The 23,212-nt window shown below is 34.1% G+C and overlaps 2 protein-coding genes across 2 annotated transcripts; one reads left to right on the top strand and one right to left on the bottom strand.

Moving 5' to 3' along the window:
• Positions 1-506: 506 nt before the first annotated feature.
• On the bottom strand, positions 507-1,082 carry LOC117320802. Its single transcript, XM_033875292.1, has one exon. The coding sequence runs from the start codon at positions 1,080-1,082 to the stop codon at positions 507-509; it is 576 nt and encodes a 191-aa protein (XP_033731183.1).
• A 14,363-nt stretch (positions 1,083-15,445) lies between these two features.
• On the top strand, positions 15,446-22,823 carry LOC117320800 (the record flags this gene model as incomplete). Its single annotated transcript, XM_033875289.1, has 5 exons — positions 15,446-15,598; positions 18,557-18,619; positions 18,992-19,030; positions 22,370-22,505; positions 22,668-22,823. Coding segments are annotated over exons 2-5 (388 nt in total), but the record flags the coding sequence as incomplete, so codon positions are not given.
• Between the last annotated feature and the right edge of the window lie 389 nt (positions 22,824-23,212).

The following is a 23,212-nucleotide window of genomic DNA, read 5'->3' as shown; positions in this document are numbered from 1 at the left end:
ATTCAAAGTTGCACTTTTGGAAAAAAAATTCGATACAAACTAGAAACTTGTAGGACATGTTATCTGTTGTAACCATCAATTTTCCTTGCTATGATGTACATGTAAGTTACAACTAAGCATCAAATTAATAGAAGAAGAATAGACGACGATAGTCTGTGAATATATTAATTAAGCCGTACATGTACACAAGTTTTAAATAGTATGAGCTATACCAGGGAAATGTTTACATCAGCTACAAATACATGTTGCTGTGCTTTACGACAGAATATCTATAATAATAATATACAGAACTTGTATAGCGCTGAATTTAGCTTTAAAAACTACGCTAGAGCGCTTTACAACCTTAAAATAAATAAAAATTAATTCACAACATTAAAATATATAAAAAGCAAGATATTAAAACACTAAAACATATAAAAGAACAAGTCATTCCTGTGGTGAGCTTAAACCAGCTATAAAGTCTATATATCAATACTGGTAAAACACTGTTAAAACTTTTAATCATCCTAATTAAAAGCTAATTTGAAAAGATGGGTCTTCAAAAGAGTCTTAAAAGAATCAATTTTTCTGGCACTCCTAATTTTTAAAGGGAGACGATTCCAAAGGGAGGCAGCAGCTTTATCAAAACGTCTGTCCCCATATGTTTTGGTTCGGGTCTTTGGCTCAACCAAGTAGTTTTCATGTTCTGATCGAAGTGATCTCGATGGGACATATGGTGTCACAAGATCCCTGAGATACATAGGAGCTAAACCATTCAGAGCTTTATATGTGTACATGAGCATCTTGTACTGGAAGCGGTATTCAACAGGGAGCCAATGAAGCGACATGAGAACAGGTGTTATGTGGTCTCTTTTCCTTGTACGAGTGACAAGACGAGCTGCAGTGTTTTGAAGTTTCTGGAGCCGACCAGACACGTTTGCAGGTACACCATACAGTAAGGCATTTCCGTAATCTAGTCTGGAAGTTACAAGTGAGTGCACAAGTGTCTTGCAGGCATCCATAGTGATGAACTGTCTGATGCGACCGATATTCCTCACTTGATAGTAACAGGCTTTAGAGATTGAGCACACCTGTTTTTCCATGCTTAAAGTGTGATCAAAGTACACACCTAAGTTCTTAACACATGTAACTGCTTGAATGACACTATTTCCAATTGTAAGTTGATATTTTGACGTCACACTTGTGCGGTGTTTGGGAGTGAACACTATGAGCTCTGTTTTTGAAATCTATACTAGTCTTTCGATTTTAATTCTATATAACGATATAGTGAAAATGTAAATGGCCTGTTTTATTTTTGTTTTTATTTTTGTTTTTAATTTCTGAATTCAGCGGTCAAAGATATGGATTTGCACAGATGCAGTTTCGAAAGATCCGTTTCAAAATATTTTTGAAATACGCGCCTTAACAGGACAGCTGGACATTTTACCCTTCCCTTTCTCATTAGGCCAGCAGCACAGATGTATGTTGCTGTACTTGAATCTGGTTTCTGAAGTCTAAATTATACAACGGTATAGGTATATTTGATATACTGTTATCATGATAATAGTCTTGTTTAATATAACTTTTTTGCTTGATTTGTTATTTGGATGCCCCTTAATTTGGATAGATTATAAAATTCATTTTTCAAAATCTAAAGTTGTACACTAAATCCCACGCACTGTTAAAACTCGTCAAATACACAAAAATCTAAATGTTATAGTAGTTCCTGGAAAGTTGCGCCCGCGATATTAAGCCGCTATTCAAAGTAAAACTCAACCAAATATTAGATATGAGGCGTCTTTTTCTATGATAGAAATAAATTTGCCAGAGACCTACATTGGCCTCTTGTTGATGAATACTGATGTTCAAAGTTTGTGTTCAGAAATTCACACTGCGCCTGATGTTGAAAAAATAGATACTATCTAGAGCTTGGAAGATATCAAGTGACATTATTTAGGAAATGAGGATTGTTTAAGTATCGATCAATAATGAATTATATAGACTTGACTCAGGCTATCTCTTACATGTTGATGTCAATGTTATGTAAATGTGTATATTATGTATATATGTGATAATGATCAGGGAGAAGACTCAAAGTTAATAAAGAACTTGGACCTAAATAATTTTCAATTTCAACAGTCACCAGGTTTAGTTTATATAAGCTTTCTCTGTAAAACCGCTGTATGATACAGACAATTAAATCATCAGACAAATATATACACAATACATATATACATACTATATCAAAGGAAAAAAAGAGGCCCAAACGTCAAAAAATATTAATGCTCAATTTGTTAATATCTATGTATGTTGATGTCAAGCAATGGTCGTTAATGAAAAAGATAGAAATGTATGTAATTATCTAAAGTTGAAATACACTTTTAGGTTAGAGACTTACACCAATTATACCCAATCATTATTCAAGAAGGCTTATTACCTAACTCATGATAGACGGAGTTCGTAAACAATATGTTCCCCCATCTCAACGATTGTGACCAGGAGTAACGACAAAATCTCTTTTTCATAACATGATAATAATTATCTCGCTGTTTGAACGCATATTGGTGCTTTCTGATTCGTTTTTTTTCTCTTTTCATACTTCTATTAAAAATACAACAATAGTTGATATTGATTGGAGGAGTCAATGACAACGCGCCACCTAGCAGTACTTTTCTTTTTCATGAACGGGCCTCATGTTTATTATTGTTCACGCACATGATATTGTTGTAAACAAAAGTGAAATGTAACAGCGTAAAATATTTGTTATGGTATCTTATAACCTGAAGAAGAACAATTAAAACAATGAGCAAGTAATGGGTTTGTCACGACAAAATTAATCTGATGTTTTCGCACATGTTGAACAGAGGACTGAATGTGGGCTAACAATTAGGTCCCCGACTGTACCCTTACTTCAACTGAACATAAACTTATAAGGCGTTCTCGTAATATTTTACCACTGGTTATGACGCACGATGTTTACAAACTAATCGTCACGTGGATATGCTGCTCTTTCCTCCACTGATACCTGTCACACTTTCGTATTTTATCATTGGTACTTCCTTTTCTGAATTCGAGTTATCTGTGACGCCTCGTACGTCCCACAAGAGATAAACAGAAGGCATATTTGAATGTAATGTTTTATCAATAAATAATGCGCACTTAAATAATTGAATTCGTTCATTTATACATTGGTTTTTGTTTTTCCCTTTTCAACTAAAATGTTTTTTTTTTTTTTTTTTTTTAGTTTAGGCGCATTCATTCGGGTTTTCTTTCTTATCAACATGCAATTAAAAGTTATCTATATCAATACTCAATTACAAATTCACTAAAGATAGAAATAATTATTTCATACTTGCCACATTGCTCAGCCCTAGAACCACCAGATAAATATAAAACGATATTAAAACTATATAAATTATATAGATTAACGCAATGCAGCGTGTATCGAAAGACCAGAGGGAAAGAGTCATCGGCAGGCTTAAGTCGGAGTAAGGCAATGCGAAGTTGTAAGACAGTTTGGGTGTAGCCAAAATACGGTATGTCTTTTATAGCAACGTTTTAATACCACCATTTCCACTACTTTAAACGTTCAGGCTAGCCTGAAATAGTATAATACCAAAACAACCCAGTACATTTTGTATTTTAAGATCACTGTCTAAATTTGTCCATTTCCTGCTCGAATTTGAGTAAGATTACACTACCAGCACATCTCATCTCCAGTTTCCAAGCCGGGCATCGGCCATATTCAGACGTTAGCGATAATCAACTGTAATTGTCATGCTGAGCGCTATATGTTTACATTTATGATACATACTGTTTTCATCAAGTTGAACTACAAATGTAGTTTTATATTTATTATCATTAATATGTATCATCCTATGTGTATGTATGTATTATTATATAATAGAAACAATTTAAAGCAATAAAACATTAGGTACACACGTTGTCGATCATCTTCGAGTCTTACCAATATACATACACTGTGCTTATTGTAATTCATCTTCTTGTATCACAAGTTTACGTGTACACAGGAACACATGTTGTCAACCATCTTCTAGAGTAACTATTGATTTATTGGATGTACATGTACATTCTAATATATATATAATGTATGACTTTATTGATCGTATCTATATCTATATTTATCATATACTTCCTACTAAATACTGCATTCCCTCCCTGTGTAATACGGCTAAATTCACGTGGCCCATTTCAGACCACCGGTCTGAAAATGCATATCACATATCGGACCGCCGGTCGGAAAATGCATATCACGATTTTCGGAACTTCTCTTTACTGTTTAAGTTCGAAACGCCTCTAGGATGTAGCACGCAGCAGACGACAGTGTTTACATTAGAGACGCGCACGGCTCAGCTGTCAGCTGTCATTATGTCGACCAGAGAAAGTGAGGGAGAAAAGGTCCTAAACTCACCTGCATATCGCATAAAGGAACTTGATTATTTAATATATAAACGGAACCAGTCCAGTGAAGCTACAAATGAACCGAATGACAGATCGGTAATATTATATACATGTCCTTACATATAGTTTATCGCATTGTATGATAAAAACAAAAAAGACATGTCATCCAATTAAAAACATATTTTGATTAATAAAAAATGTGTTGAGTTGAACTTTTGGCGTTGACGTAATTACTTTCAGTATTGAAGTATATGATGAACAGAATAAAATATGGTAAAATCCATATCACATGTCATATCAATTTTAATTTTTTAACTTAAGTGTAAGTGTTAAACAGTGCGATAGACTACTTGTTGAAGACAGCATGTGTTTTATTGTATACACAACACTGAAACTGATAATTATTATTGAATGCCTACTATACACAGATTTGTGTGTTGAATTCAATGAGCTCTCGTTGGTTTTAATAGTATGTTTAATTTTGATAAAGTATGGATGCTTCTTCTTAGATCTCATGAAATACTTGTCGCACTGCCTGTACAGGTTTTTAATGACCTTGTTGGCTTTAATATGAAAAGGTTGATGATCAAAATGTATAAGGTATTACTATAGATAGTGGCCCAAACAATTCAATAATCTGTTAATGCACAAAACAAGTGAGTATCTTTGTACATAGATATCCTACTTCACTTCAAGAAGTTGTAATTACGGCTTTTTACAAAGGTCGCAATGGGGTTAAAGGTCACCAATAGATTGCACTTCCGGTTCATGTAGTACGTCATTTTGAAAATGTCCATTGATTGCGCAATCATTCAAAAGATAACTTCTCAATAACCAAGAGGCGAAAGGACTTGATATTGGACCTATATCATGCCTGGATGCAGGGCTGCCTAGTTTGTTCAAATGAATGATTTTGACGTACATTCAAGATAATAGGCTAAAATATTTAAATGGCTTTTTCTCATTAACCAAGAGGACCACGGACTTTATATTGGGCCTGTAGCATGCTTAAGTGAAGTGATACTAAGGTTTTTCAAATAAATGACATTGGCCTACAATTAAAGTTACAGGTCAATTAGGCTAAATTCTTTAAACAACGTCTTCTCAATTAACCAAGAGTCCCACAGACCAGACATTGGGTTTGTAGCATGTTACGAGCTTATAATATAGGGCTACACAAATCTAGGTAACCTTCATTTAAGGTCATAAATGTCATTATTCTTTTGAGCTTTAAATGATAACTTTAATGACTATGTAGTGTATCATAATTCATACTGATGAATGAACATCAAAATAATGTAACTAGTAATGTGTGTGTACTATATTTTACGAAATGTATATTTTAATTTGTGTTTAATTTTTATTCTGACGTGTGTCATTCAAATAAACAAATTAAAATTAAAATGACTTGAATCGCGTTTTAACATACTAATACGGCTCCCATACCTGTACGTACAGGCAATATTGCCTTGACGCACCACAAAGCAATGAAGTAACTATGTACGTTCAAATATTTCAGATAAGTCGAAAAGTGTTTTGACAAGTATAAAAGCTTTCCGATATCTTATCAAGTTCCCTTTCATTTCAATAATAATACCGTGGAATGCGTCCATCAGTTTAAATATCTCTATATAATGTTCTCTGTATCGGTTTTTTTCCTATTGTCAGGAAAGATTGCAGAAACAAAGTTAGAAAGGCTTGAAACTAGGAAGGGATTTTTTTTTGTCTTTTGACCATGTCTGTTAAAACCTGTATTTACGCATGTGGGTGTTTTAATCACACTGCAGCAAGGTTTATTTAATATATTAACAACAATTGGGATAATGAATTCCTTCATATGAAGTTGTATACATAAACGCATGATAGAAGCGGGTCGTCGTAACCAAACTATTCTACAATCTTAACGTTTGTGCAACAAATGTAACGACTGAATCCATTTTTCATAACATAATGATGTTTTTTTTGTCATTTTCTTTTTTGCTGTTTAAACGCAGAATTCTGCTTTCTGATTCGTCATTTTGTTTCTTTTCATTCTTCGTTGAAAAAAAAAAGAAATTAAGTCCCGCCCACTTGGTAATGATTGGAGGAGTCATTGATTACGAACCACCTAGCGGAACTAGTTTTCTTTTTCATGAATGGGATTCCTGTTTGGTATAAGTACTATTAAAAGGGATTTAATGTCTTTAGTCTTCCTGTTAAAACCAGTATTTACATGTTTGATCACACCATTAATCCGACCATGCGTTACGGTTCCGAAATATGGGAATTATCACACGCTGTTATTTTAAACAAAAGTGAACTGCAACAACGCAAAATATTATAATACATTTATTGTATCTTACAACGTAAAGAAGAACAATTTAACCAATCAGCCATTAATGGATTTGTCATGATAAGATCATTTTACATTTTTACACGGACTGAATTGGGCTACCAATTAGGTCTCCGACGGTATCCTTACTTCGACTGATCATAAACTTGTATGGCATTCGAGTACTTGTCATGTGGATATGCTGCTCTTTCCTTCAATGATACCTTTCACACTTTCGTATTTTATCATTAGTCACTCGTTAATTGGCGTTTAGCTATAAGAATATATATATGCGGTTTCATTCCTCGTTTTATTGTTAGAAAATGACGAGATCCCCACATGACTGAATACTTCTCGCTGCCTGTTACGTCACATACGACACACCAGAAACCTAGGAAGGGATATTTGAACGGTCAGTCGAATTGACGCACGTGTTAAGATTATTGAATATTGCTGCTTTCCGTCACTAATACGAATACAGCAAAACTATTTATCCTGCAACTGCCACAAAATGACCGAATACTACTGACGGATAAATCCTATGCTGTATCCGTCAACGTCAATGCGATTCACGTGAATTTGTTCCACAACTGACGGGACTACTTTCAACTTGAACCTGAACTTTGGCCTGAATGTGTAACGTTAACGTAAACAAATGCGAATAGATGATATGTCGTAATCGCAAAACATGAATTTGTTTGTTTTTTTGGAAATAATTTGTGCTATATTTTCATAAATGTTTAAGTGAAATTGAACTCCGATATACATAAAAATCCTTGAACTATTTCGCCATGGCGCATTAATAATTTTGTGGTAGTAAATACACACATAAGTGTATCATTGAATGCACATTTTCCTGTGCGATGTAGCATTGTCCTTGACGCGGAGTCACTCGTAACCAAGGAATGTAAACAAAACGGAAACTTGTTTGTTTTGAATGTCGTCATCTTCTAGAAAATTGTTTACAGGATAATGAGAATACACGGCACGTATGCTGCAATACAAAGATTCTTTTGGTACCCGACAAAGCTTCGTCATTTCGGCTTTCCTAAGTCTGGCACAAAAATGAACATTGTATTGTAACTTACTGGCTATGTATTCGCTATAAATGTGGTGGGTCTATTCTGCCAGTGCGGATACCAGTTTCGGGATAAAAAGAAATACCGTCACATGAAGTGCCAACATTTCTCAGCCCTAAAACCACCAGATATATGTGTATGGTTGACGAATAATGAAAACAACATTATTACATTTTTCCCTGTGAAATATCGAAAACTATTCATTCTATGAAAGTAATATTTTTCAATATCACCTTTTTTTCTGATTTGACCAATCAGAACGCTGTTTACAAACGACGATTGTGAAAATTAAGAGTTGCATTTAGCTCTCCGTCATATTATATGACGTCATAATGCAAGATAGAATACATAACTTAACATAACATAACATGAGCTGCCGTGGTATATTTTACAATAAAATATAATAAACAGAATATCTAGCAGTATCTTCAGTAATACCAAATATATCTAACTCGTGTAGCGAATATTTTGACGTGTTTCACTCGTGCTACGCAATCGTGAAAAATCTCAAAATATTAGCCACACTCGTGGTTTTGAAATATAGTTGGTATTACTGAAGACACTAAGATATCTTGTATGTATTTTAAGTTGCTGTTCACGACTAACCTAGTTTAGATACTATATAGATATAGGAAAAGACAAGAAAGTTTAACGACCATCTTACTTGCTGTTTTCCATCCTTGCTGGCTTAAAAAAATAAATTCTCAAAGAACATATCAATGACGTTATAGATGATGGGACGTCACCATGTGCATGCGTTCACTATCAAGCATACAAATTAGCGCAAACTTTACTATGGCCTATTGAGACTAGGTTTTAATATTTTTATCAATTGCATGTATTACTAGATAATAAAAAACCAAGATACAACATTATCAGGAACACACATTGTCTATCATTTCCTCACACTTGTAACCCCCGGATGTGGAATTAAACAATACGACACAATTTCTTTATTGACAAATTTCGGCCTATTTCGGCCAACATTGGGCAACATATGTATGTTTCATGCATAAACATAGAGTAGAGCCCCCCACCCACCCCCCACCCCATCAACAGACACACAAACACACACACACACAAAGAAGAAAAAGAAGCTTAATGGACATGATAATTCATTCTACATACGTGTATAATGTATATCCGGTGTTTCTATTTATAACCACATACACATGTAACAGTCAGCGGGTGCGAATTTCAATTAAGAATCCAGGGAAAATCTCGATTCTATAAATAGCATTTTCAGATGTATTGTATTAACATGACGGTCTAGAGCCTAAGTGAGGTTACGAAAGACCTATGATTTTAATCGATATAGTTTGTTATCTGGAATGACATTAAGGAGTGTTTAATTTGAACAGACCGAGGATCAGGCATTTTCCGTTATTTTAACGGTTCAGGATAACCTGAAGATGTGTGTCCTTTGCTGTCGTTATACATGCTCGTTTTTATCAGGTAATGTACAAATAGAATATAGTATACAATATAAAACTAATTGAGATATCTTGTAAAGTTTATAAGATATCTGATATGATGAATTAATTATCTTAAATGAAGATTCAAGGAGATATATTATATATGTTACAAAATATCCAAGATTTAATATACATTGTATGGTATCATATCAAATATATAAGATATCTCATGAACTTGATATAAATAACTTTTTTTACAGCAAAGATATCGTATAAAGAAATGGCATATCTAATAAATATAATAAGTTTAAATGAATCAAAGTAAAAAGAGTAATTGTAGCCCACAGTTGTATTGACGCGTCACTGATTGTCTAAAGGAACCATTTTTTTCGGAAATAATTTGTATTTGTGCTGTATTTTCATAAATGTTTAAGGGAAATTGAACTCTGATTCACATAAAAAGCCTTGAACTATTTCGCAATGGTGGATTTATAGTTTTGTTGTGGTAAATACACACACAAGTGTATCACTCGTAACCAAGGAAAGTAAACAAATAGAAACTTGTTTGTTTTGTATGTCGTCTAGAAAATTGTTTACAGGATAATGATAATACACGGCACGTATGCTGCAATACAAAGATTCTTTTGGTACCCGACAAAGCTTCGTCATTTCGGCTTTCCTAAGTTTGGCACAAAAATGAACATTGTATTGTAACTTACTGGCTATGTATTCGCTATAAATGTGGTGGGTCTATTCTGCCAATGCGAATACCAGTTGCGGAATAAAAAGAAATACCCTGTCACATGAAGTGCCAAAATTTCTCAGCACTAGAACCACCAAATAAATATTTATGGTTGACAAATAATGAAAACAACATTATTACATTTTCCCCTGTGAAATATCGAAAACTATTCATTCTATGAAAGTAATATTTTTCAATATCACCTTTTTTTCTGATTTGACCAATCAGAACGCTGTTTATAAACGACGATTGTGAAAATTAAGATTTACATATAGCTCTCCGTCATATTATATGACGTCATAATGCAAGATAGAATACATAACTTTACTGTTTGGAGTACGTTTGTGAGCCGTTGTCAGGGGACCGCAATGAATTCTAGGAAAGAGATTGAGCTGCCGTGGTACATTTTACTATAAAATATAATAAACAGAATATCTAGCAGTATCTTCAGTAATACCAAATATATCTAATTCGTGTAGCTAATATTTTGACGTGTTTCACTCGTGCTACGCACTCGTGAAAAATATCAAAATATTAGCCGCACTCGTAAGTGTGCACAGGTATAAATATTGTGAATCATCTTCTAGTGTTACAAGTAAGAATACATTTTTTGTCTGAAGAGTGTAAAATAGTCACGGTCGATACCGCCATTGCTGTGTTCACCCTATCTACATATGTATTGTTATCGAGAAGTTATGATCAATCCCTGGCCTACGAGATTAGCCATAGGTTACATCTTTAATCAATAGATGTAACCCCCGGATGTGAAATTCAACAATACGACACAATTTCTTTATTGACAAATGACTAATGGACATGATAATTCATTCTACATACGTATATAATGTATATCCACTGTTTCTATTTATAAACACATAACAGTCAGTGGGGGCGAATTTCTATAAACAATCCAGGGAAAACCTCGATTCTATAAATAGCCTTTCCGTCGTATTGTATCAGCGGTAGAAATAACTGCTAGGTAAATATAAGACATAACGAGCTAGAAAGCCTGATTGAGGTTACGGAAGACCTATGATTTTATGACTAATGGACATGATAATTCATTCTACATACGTATATAATGTATATCCGCTGTTTCTATTTATAAACACATAACAGTCAGTGGGGGCGAATTTCTATAAACAATCCAGGGAAAACCTCGATTCTATAAATAGCATTTCCGTACTGCTAGGTAAATATAAGACATAACGAGCTAGAAAGCCTGATTGAGGTTACGGAAGACCTATGATTTTATCGATATAGTTGGTTTCTGGAACTATCTAGAACGACATTAAGGAGTAGACCAAGGATGAGGTATTTTCCGTCATTTTAACGGTTCAGGATAACCTGAAGCAGTGGTGTCCTTTGCTGTCGCTATACACATGCTCGTTTTTATCAGGTAATGTACAAATAGAATATATTATACAATATAAAACTAATTGAGATATCTTGTAAAGTTTATAAGATATCTGATATGATAAATAAATTATCTTAAATGAAGAGTCAAGGAGATATATTATATATGTTACAAAATACCCAAGATATAATAAACATTGTATGGTATCATATCAAATATATAAGATATCTCATCAACTTTATATAAATACCCTTTTACATCAAAGATATCGTATAAAGAAATGGCATATCTAATAAATATAATAAGTTAAATGAATCAAAGTAAAAAGAGTAATTGTAGCCCACAATTGTATTGAGGAGTCACAGATTGTCTAAAGGAACCATTTTTTTTCGGAAATAATTTGTATTTGTGCTGTATTTTCATAAATGTTTAAGGGAAATTGAACTCTGATTCACATAAAAAGCCTTGAACTATTTCGCCATTGCGCATTTATACTTTTGTTGTGGTAAATACACACACAAGTGTATCACTCGTAACCAAGGAAAGTAAACAAATAAAAACTTTGTTTTGAATGTCGTCATCTTCTAGAAAATTGTTTACAGGATAACGAGAATACACGGCATGTATGCTGCAATACAAAGATTCTTTTGGTACCCGGCAAAGCTTCGTCATTTCGGCTTTCCTAAGTCTGGCACAAAAATGAACATTGTATTGTAACTTACTGGCTATGTATTCGCTATAAATGTGGTGGGTCTATTCTGCCAATGCGGATACCAGTTTCGGGATAAAAAAAAATACCGTCACATGAAGTGCCAAAATTTCTCAGCCCTAAAACCACCAGATATATGTGTATGGTTGACGAATAATGAAAACAACATTATTACATTTTTCCCTGTGAAATATCGAAAACTATTCATTCTATGAAAGTAATATTTTTCAATATCACCTTTTTTCTGATTTGACCAATCAGAACGCTGTTTACAAACGACGATTGTGAAAATTAAGAGTGGCATTTAGCTCTCCGTCATATTATATGACGTCACAATGCAAGATAGAATACATAACTTAACATAACATAACATGAGCTGCCGTGGTATATTTTACAATAAAATATAATAAACAGAATATCTAGCAGTATCTACAGTAATACCAAATATATCTAACTCGTGTAGCTAATATTTTGACGTGTTTCACTCGTGCTACGCAATCGTGAAAAATCTCAAAATATTAGCCACACTCGTGGTTTTGAAATATAGTTGGTATTACTGAAGACACTAAGATATCTTGTATGTATTTTAAGTTGCTGTTCACGACTAACCTAGTTTAGATACTATATAGATATAGGAAAAGACAAGAAAGTTTAACGACCAACTTACTTGCTGTTTTCCATCCTTGCTGGCTTAAAAAAATAAATTCTCAAAGAACATATCAATGACGTTATAGATGATGGGACGTCACCATGTGCATGCGTTCACTATCAAGCATACAAATTAGCGCAAACTTTACTATGGCCTATTGAGACTAGGTTTTAATATTTTTATCAATTGCATGTATTACTAGATAATAAAAAACCAAGATACAACATTATCAGGAACACACATTGTCTATCATTTCCTCACACTTGTAACCCCCGGATGTGGAATTAAACAATACGACACAATTTCTTTATTGACAAATTTCGGCCTATTTCGGCCAACATTGGGCAACATATGTATGTTTCATGCATAAACATAGAGTAGAGCCCCCCACCCACCCCCCACCCCCACCAACAGACACACAAACACACACACACACAAAGAAGAAAAAGAAGCTTAATGGACATGATAATTCATTCTACATACGTGTATAATGTATATCCGGTGTTTCTATTTATAACCACATACACATGTAACAGTCAGCGGGTGCGAATTTCAATTAAGAATCCAGGGAAAACCTCGATTCTATAAATAGCATTTTCAGATGTATTGTATTAACATGACGGTCTAGAGCCTAAGTGAGGTTACGAAAGACCTATGATTTTAATCGATATAGTTTGTAATCTGGAATGACATTAAGGAGTGTTTAATTTGAACAGACCGAGGATCAGGCATTTTCCGTTATTTTAACGGTTCAGGACAACCTGAAGATGTGTGTCCTTTGCTGTCGTTATACATGCTCGTTTTTATCAGGTAATGTACAAATAGAATATATTATACAATATAAAACTAATTGAGATATCTTGTAAAGTTTATAAGATATCTGATATGATGAATTAATTATCTTAAATGAAGATTCAAGGAGATATATTATATATGTTACAAAATATCCAAGATATAATATACATTGTATGGTATCATATCAAATATATAGGATATCTCATGAACTTGATATAAATAACTTTTTTTACAGCAAAGATATCGTATAAAGAAATGGCATATCTAATAAATATAATAAGTTTAAATGAATCAAAGTAAAAAGAGTAATTGTAGCCCACAGTTGTATTGACGCGTCACTGATTGTCTAAAGGAACCATTTTTTTCGGAAATAATTTGTATTTGTGCTGTATTTTCATAAATGTTTAAGGGAAATTGAACTCTGATTCACATAAAAAGCCTTGAACTATTTCGCAATGGTGGATTTATAGTTTTGTTGTGGTAAATACACACACAAGTGTATCACTCGTAACCAAGGAAAGTAAACAAATAGAAACTTGTTTGTTTTGTATGTCGTCTAGAAAATTGTTTACAGGATAATGATAATACACGGCACGTATGCTGCAATACAAAGATTCTTTTGGTACCCGACAAAGCTTCGTCATTTCGGCTTTCCTAAGTCTGGCACAAAAATGAACATTGTATTGTAACTTACTGGCTATGTATTCGCTATAAATGTGGTGGGTCTATTCTGCCAATGCGAATACCAGTTGCGGAATAAAAAGAAATACCCTGTCACATGAAGTGCCAACATTTCTCAGCCCTAGAACCACCAAATAAATATGTATGGTTGACAAATAATGAAAACAACATTATTACATTTTCCCCTGTGAAATATCGAAAACTATTCATTCTATGAAAGTAATATTTTTCAATATCACCTTTTTTTCTGATTTGACTAATCAGAACGCTGTTTATAAACGACGATTGTGAAAATTAAGATTTACATATAGCTCTCCGTCATATTATATGACGTCATAATGCAAGATAGAATACATAACTTTACTGTTTGGAGTACGTTTGTGAGCCGTTGTCAGGGGACCGCAATGAATTCTAGGAAAGAGATTGAGCTGCCGTGGTACATTTTACTATAAAATATAATAAACAGAATATCTAGCAGTATCTTCAGTAATACCAAATATATCTAATTCGTGTAGCTAATATTTTGACGTGTTTCACTCGTGCTACGCACTCGTGAAAAATATCAAAATATTAGCCGCACTCGTAAGTGTGCACAGGTATAAATATTGTGAATCATCTTCTAGTGTTACAAGTAAGAATACATTTTTTGTCTGAAGAGTGTAAAATAGTCACGGTCGATACCGCCATTGCTGTGTTCACCCTATCTACATATGTATTGTTATCGAGAAGTTATGATCAATCCCTGGCCTACGAGATTAGCCATAGGTTACATCTTTAATCAATAGATGTAACCCCCGGATGTGAAATTCAACAATACGACACAATTTCTTTATTGACAAATGACTAATGGACATGATAATTCATTCTACATACGTATATAATGTATATCCGCTGTTTCTATTTATAAACACATAACAGTCAGTGGGGGCGAATTTCTATAAACAATCCAGGGAAAACCTCGATTCTATAAATAGCATTTCCGTCGTATTGTATCAGCGGTAGAAATAACTGCTAGGTAAATATAAGACATAACGAGCTAGAAAGCCTGATTGAGGTTACGGAAGACCTATGATTTTATGACTAATGGACATGATAATTCATTCTACATACGTATATAATGTATATCCGCTGTTTCTATTTATAAACACATAACAGTCAGTGGGGGCGAATTTCTATAAACAATCCAGGGAAAACCTCGATTCTATAAATAGCATTTCCGTCGTATTGTATCAGCGGTAGAAATAACTGCTAGGTAAATATAAGACATAACGAGCTAGAAAGCCTGATTGAGGTTTCGGAAGACCTATGATTTTATCGATATAGTTTGTTTCTGGAACTATCTAGAACGACAATAAGGAGTAGACCAAGGATGAGGCATTTTCCGTCATTTTAACGGTTCAGGATAACCTGAAGCAGTGGTGTCCTTTGCTGTCGTTAAACACATGCTCGTTTTTATCAGGTAATGTACAAATAGAATATATTATACAATATAAAACTAATTGAGATATCTTGTAAAGTTTATAAGATATCTGATATGATAAATAAATTATCTTAAATGAAGAGTCAAGGAGATATATTATATATGTTACAAAATACCCAAGATATAATAAACATTGTATGGTATCATATCAAATATATAAGATATCTCATCAACTTTATATAAATACCTTTTTAGTTATCGACCGCTGACTAAGGTGGACGGTGGATATTAGCTCTGAAGAATTTGCAGTATATATAGGCCCAAAAGGGTGCAGGTTTGTTAAAAACTGGTACAGGCGTTCAATAAGGTAATTTTGAATATTTATCGTAGCGGTATTGCCCAACTTGAAAGCTTAATAATATGAATTCCGGCGAGGAAAATCCAACAGGTATGAACAGTATAGGCAGCATAATGGCTGCGCTTACAGATGTGTTATCGAGAACAGGTAATCTCGGCAGTACAGGTAAGGCACAGGTAGGTCACCAGGTGCAACAGGCTACCTATGCGGATGTATTGTCCAGTACACATGAGTATCGTGACACAAACGGCGCGTGTATAAACAAAAACACCGATGAGCAAAATTCATATCCAGCTGGATATGGTACAGCAAAACCAGTATTTTTGAAAGAAAATGAAGTTTTTGGACAAAACACCATAGATAAGCAATATTTGAATCACACGGAAATTTATTTAAGTCTGGGAAATGTCATTCCCGCAGAACATCTTAGTGGTATACAAAGAACCGGTAATGTGTGGCGAATATATGCCGACAACGTTACAGACCGATTAACACTTTTAACCAGAGGGATAAACATAAGGGGAAAACAAGTTTTCCTTGTACCTGAAAACCCTAGAAAACCGAAATATGACCCTGAAATTACAACAAGGTTAAAAATATCAAACATACCGCTGTCAGCGGATGACGGAGTGATAATGAGAGCATTGGAACAGGGGGGATGTGACGTACTAGAAATGTACAGGGAGAAATTGAGGGTGAACAATAAGTTAACCAACTGCGACAATGGAGAAAGGATTGTATTTGTAAAAAAATTGAAAAAAGATCTCCCAAAATCCATGCAAATGGGAAAATATTATGGCAACGTATGGTACTACGGACAGCCAAGATATGATACTCGAAAATGCACAAAATGTTTAGAAGAAGGCCACACATACACACAATGTGAAAATGATTGGAAATGCCTGGCTTGTAACGAAAGCGGGCACAGGAAAACAGAGTGTCAAATGAAAGGAGTTACCAAAGATGTGACTATATGAAAAAAAAAAAAAAAAAAAAAAGTTTAAATGAATCAAAGTAAAAAGAGTAATTGTAGCCCACAATTGTATTGACGCGTCACTGATTGTCTAAAGGAACCATTTTTTTTCGGAAATAATTTGTATTTGTGCTGTATTTTCATAAATGTTTAAGGGAAATTGAACTCTGATTCACATAAAAAGCCTTGAACTATTTCGCCATTGCGCATTTATACTTTTGTTGTGGTAAATACACACACAAGTGTATCACTCGAAACCAAGGAAAGTAAACAAATAAAAACTTGTTTGTTTTGAATGTCGTCATCTTCTAGAAAATTGTTTACAGGATAACGAGAATACACGGCATGTATGCTGCAATACAAAGATTCTTTTGGTACCCGGCAAAGCTTCGTCATTTCGGCTTTCCTAAGTCTGGCACAAAAATGAACATTGTATTGTAACTTACTGGCTATGTATTCGCTATAAATGTGGTGGGTCTATTCGGCCAATGCGGATACCAGCTTCGGGATAAAAAGAAATACCGGCACTTGAAGTGCCAAAATTTCTCAGCCCTAAAACCACCAGATATATGTGTATGGTTGACGAATAATGAAAACAACATTATTACATTTTTCCCTGTGAAATATCGAAAACTATTCATTCTATGAAAGTAATATTTTTCAATATCACCTTTTTTCTGATTTGACCAATCAGAACGCTGTTTACAAACGACGATTGTGAAAATTAAGAGTTGCATTTAGCTCTCCGTCATATTATATGACGTCATAATGCAAGATAGAATACATAACTTAACATAACATAACATGAGCTGCCGTGGTATATTTTACAATAAAATATAATAAACAGAATATCTAGCAGTATCTTCAGTAATACCAAATATATCTAACTCGTGTAGCTAATATTTTGACGTGTTTCACTCGTGCTACGCAATCGTGAAAAATCTCAAAATATTAGCCACACTCGTGGTTTTGAAATATAGTTGGTATTACTGAGAGCACTGTAAGATATCATGTATGTATTTTAAGTTGCTGTTCACGACGAACCTAGTTTAGATACTATATAGATATAGGAAAAGACAAGAAAGTTTAACGACCATCTTACTTGCTGCTTTCCCTCCTTGCTGGCTTAAACAAACATTTCAAAGAACATCTCAATGACGTCAGGTCACATATTTTTACCAGGTATATTTATAGTGTTACATTAATATTGTTACATTGGTATTGTAATATTGATATTGGTATATTTGTATTATAATATTTGTATTGTTATATTGGTATTGGTATATTTGTATTATTATATTTGCGTTTTATGTAAGCTGTTCAATGTTGTATTTTGAATGAACAAGTGTTGTAACCAGTAGTGCCTTTCGTTACGGAACAATTATTCAATATAAACCATTTCCCTTTTTAGAACAGTAATGCGGCAATATCTATTTTTGGTACATTATTATCTTGCCTTTTTACTCAAAGCTAGTAAATAAAGTTCTTTTCATTGATTAACAAGCTCACTGTGTAATACATTATATAGTTAACTAATTTCGCATCAATTTTGTAGTCTATATATGTTTACCAGAATAGTTAATCAATTTCTTTGTTAGGCGTTGATGGCCACATTATTTTAACATTATTTATTTATTGATTTAATTAATGTTTTTTTTTTTGGCAGCTGGACATGGATCTTTTAATCTCCCTTGGCCTGTATCTAGCAACCAATATCGTTTTGTGCTATGTAAGTTGTTATGTTGTAGATCTGCGTTAACTGTACCGATTTGCCTAGTCTTAAATTGATAGTACATTGGCAAGTGATGGGTATCAGTGAGTTTATGTTCCTAATACTGATTTCAACATTTGTAGTGTAGCCATGCTACAGTATATTTCTATTGTGAAAAAAGTCATCATAATACCATAAGAATCATATTGATATACACGGAAAGCATAAATAAGAGTTTTGCACTAATACTGGACAAATAAGCATGTTATATTTGAGTCTTAAAAAAATGTTATATTAGAGTCTGTTGTCGGAAAGTAATACATATGTGAAGAATGAAGATATACAACCACGTCCAGTAATGTTTTAATCTGATATATTTTAATTTTTTAGGGGAGGTGCGGTGACTACATACCCAGTGCTCATCCTTTGGTAAGTGAATATTTAATGTCGATGGTATTGACGGCAGCAAACATTAAGTTGAAGGATATAAAAAGGGTATTAAACACTGAACAATGGGTTTATTCTAAGTTTATTTTGCTTCATAATCCTGTCTCTAATCTAATTCGACTATTATTTCGACAGTTTACAGTTGTTTCATGCCTCATCAGTCAACAGTCAAAACTGTTTTCACGAGGTGTTGGTACTGACCAGGTGAACTGTTTTCCTGTCTACCTCAGGTGTATCACTGGATACTGAATGACGTCACATATGTACGTACTGTATCTCACTGGAGACTTAATGACGTCACTTGTCTACTTCTGGTGTATCAATGGAGACTGAATGACGTCACTTGTGTACATGCTGTATCTCACTGGAGACTGAATGACGTCACTTGTGTACGTACTGTATCTCATTGGAGACTGAATGACGTCACTTGTCGACTTCTGGTGTATCACTGGTGACTGAATGACGTCACATGTCTACTTTTGCTGTATCACTGCAGACTGAATGACGTCACTTGTCTACTTCAAGTATATAACTGGAGACTGAGTGTCGTCACTTTTCTCCTTCTGGTGTATCACGGGAGAGTTAATTGCGCCACTTTTCTACTTCTGGTATCTCACTGGAGACTTAATGACGTCACTTGTCTACTTCTGGTTTATCCCTGGAAACTCAATGACGTCACTTGTCTACTTCTGGTGTATAACTGGAAACTGAATGACGTCACTAGCTATAATTGTTCTCTCTGTCGGGATCGGTTGTTTTTTCAATGATACACGATGCTGCCAGAAAAATGTTTATCAGATTACCTTTCTATTGTTTAACAAATTTTTGATAATTATTTTGTCGGATGGCACAGTGGTACTTTCACAAATCGACAATTAGTGTTCGATTCCCCGATCAGAAGTGAAAAGGTAGGGGTCACCTGCACGACCACTTTTTGAACTTTTCTCCATTACGTTCGCGCGCTTCTATCTGGGCCATCAATAGTGATAAATTTAAGTTGAATTAAACTGTTTCGCAAATGTTATACATGTAAATATAATTAACAATAACGCTAGATTTGAAAAAGTGTATCTGTGTTAAAAAATATTTTTCATGCTTTTTTATGCTTACTGTCGGAACTGATTAAGTAAACGAGGTAAGTAAAATAATTCGGTTGGACATCTTCTTGGTTAAGATTTACCTGTGCCATTTTACACACATATTATTAAGAGAAGTAATTTCTTCTATGGAAAGAACATGATTGGTTGTACTCAACTATTTTATTAGACTACCATCATCAGTCGCAGCTCAATTACCCTTTCATTTGTGGTTCGTGACCCGTACGTCCGTAAACAAAAATTGTTCAATTCTTTTTTGATTTGTTAAATTTTTGAAGTTTTGACAATACTTCTCAACTATTTTTTTTGTCTTTATATTTTGTATGTTATTAAGCACACTGCGATAATCTGTTATTATACGAAATGGCACATCTCTCTCTCTCTCTCTCTCTCTCTCTCTCTCTCTCTCTCTCTCTTCTACATATTATGTACAAAAGTGTTTGCTTTTGTGTATGTTTGTGTGTGATGAGGGTGCGTGTGTGTGTTGATGTGTATTTGAAAGTGCAAAAGTCTATATTGTTGTGACTGCGAGTGTGTGTGAGAAAGAAAAAAAAATATTATGTTACACATATGTCATTGATTATGAACTGCGCCTATGATGTGAATATTGCTGCTGCTGCTGAAGATGATAAAATTGTGAGTTTTATTGAGGGTGAATCATCATGATGATGATGCATGTTGATTGATGATGATGATGGTGAGGATGATGGTGATTGAATGATGATGATGATGATGATGATGATGATTGGATGATGATGATGATGATGATGATGATGGTGGTGATGATGATTATGATGATGATGATGTTGATGATGATGATGATGGTGAGGATGCTGGTGATTGAATGATGATAATGATGAGGATGATGATGATGATGACGATTGATGTTTGATGAGGATTGATGATGATGGTGGTGGTGAGAACGAGGATGATTATTGCAGATGAGGATGATGACTATTGAAGAAGATTTGATGCTGCTGCTGCTGATGATGATGATGATGATGATGATGATTTGATGATGATGATAATGATTGGATGGTGATGTTGATGATAAGGATGAGGATGATATGATGAGGATGAAGATGAGTGTGAGTAGTTAGGATAATTGTTAAAAGATTATGGCAGTAGTGTGCATGTGATATATTAAAATTATTGACTGTTAATGATATATGTGTTTTTGGAAAATAAAAAAAAATTATAAAAAAAAAAAAAAAAAATTTGAAGTATATATATCTACCGACAGTTATTTCATACTTCCGTACTTTCGTACTGTTTTGAAAACGGCAGTTAATGGCATAGCAGAAAATATAAGAAGAAATATATATATCCGTTTGCTCGATTATGTGTAATGATTGGTCAAAGATACTAATTTCAAATTTGTGATTTTTCTCATACTTGGAATGTACAGTATTGATAAAAATAGTATTTTCTTTTATATGAAAGTTAATTTTTTTTTTGTACTCAAAAAGGTGACTTAGGTACACCTACCTCGTACTTTTAATGATAAAACTAAGGTTCCTTCGATATGAAAGGTTTGTCCATTTATATATGGTACTTTTAGCAATTTCAAGGTCAAAACTGAAATGTTTTTCAGTAACACTGAAACTGTGCACAAAATTTATAAAAATGCATTATTTTTCACTATTTGCAAACACTTAATTTATACTAAAATACTGAACTTAATAAAAGTAAAAACGGAAACGCACTGATGGTTTAACTGATCATCCTAGAGGCAATATTGGCCACCGAATTGGTAGTTTTAAACGTTCTACAAAGAGCCGACAACCTCTTTTGAATTTTGACAAATCTTAAGGTGTGAGTTTATTAGATATCCCAAAACTCCCTTACACGAGATCAAAACGGGAGTTGCACGTGATTGAAAAAGTGCATCTTATACCAGCCAGACAAGGAAGGTTGTAGCACAAATGTTGAACAAGTAACTACATATTAATTATTCTGCATGGTTGAATGGATTAATCGATTTATTGAATGGCTTTAAGACTCCATTGTGTTCGAAATCCACTTTCAACCGACTATATTTAAATAGTAGAACTAACTCACCAAAGATAACAACGATCTCCATTACGTGACAAAATTTGATGAGGAGTTAAATTTAGAAACGACCATGAAAATACATTAACATTAAAACATCTTAAAATCCATGTGTATTGTATTTTTATGACGTTGTAGTTCACTAATTTCTTTTGTTTATTTTTTATTTAAGATTCAACCTGATACTTTCTGTTCCCCTGCACCATTTAACTGGAACTGTTCCAGTATCATACCGGGATCCACCTGGCATTACCTGTTTGGATACTTCACTTGGGGAAGGTGCTGTCAGCCTGTTTATGGCATGAATGGTATTGATTTTTTTCTAAACATCTTGTTCCATCTTCAAAACTGAAATCCTAACCTTGTTGAGCTAAAACGTGAAACGAACATATTGGCAACATAACTGATTGCGTGTATTAGTGACTAAAACTATCATCCTTGTTGATGGTATTTTATTGTTCTTTTGATAGGTACATTTAGAGAGTGTTCACGGAATGGGGAGTCGGACATACTGACAGACTGTGAAGAAGGTTTGCACAACTGGAACAGTCCCTTTTCATCCGTCGATAGGCCATACACTTACGAGCACTCGATATCGGTGTGTAAAACGCAGACACCATTAACAGGTACGTAGCCTCAGTGTGTAAACCTCAGACAAAATTAACAGGTAAGTAGCCTCAGTGTGTAAACCTAAGACAAAATTAACAGGTAAGTAGCCTCAGTGTGTAAACCTCAGACAAAATTAACAGGTAAGTAGCCTCAGTGTGTAAACCTCAGACAAAATTAACAGGTACGTAGCCTCAGTGTGTAAACCTCAGACACCATTAACAGGTGCGTAGCCTCAGTGTGTAAACCTCAGACACCATTAACCGGTACGTAGCCTTAGTGTGTAAACCTCAGACACCATTAACCGGTACGTAGCCTCAGTGTGTAAACCCCAGACACCATTAACAGGTACAACCTCAGTCTGTAAACCCCAGGAACTATTAACAGGTACGTAGCCTCAGTGTGTAAA

The sequence above is a fragment of the Pecten maximus genome, unplaced genomic scaffold (genome assembly GCF_902652985.1).
Source record: "Pecten maximus unplaced genomic scaffold, xPecMax1.1, whole genome shotgun sequence".
Taxonomy (NCBI): Eukaryota; Metazoa; Mollusca; class Bivalvia; order Pectinida; family Pectinidae; genus Pecten; species Pecten maximus.
This window is presented reverse-complemented; position numbering and strand designations above follow the sequence as displayed.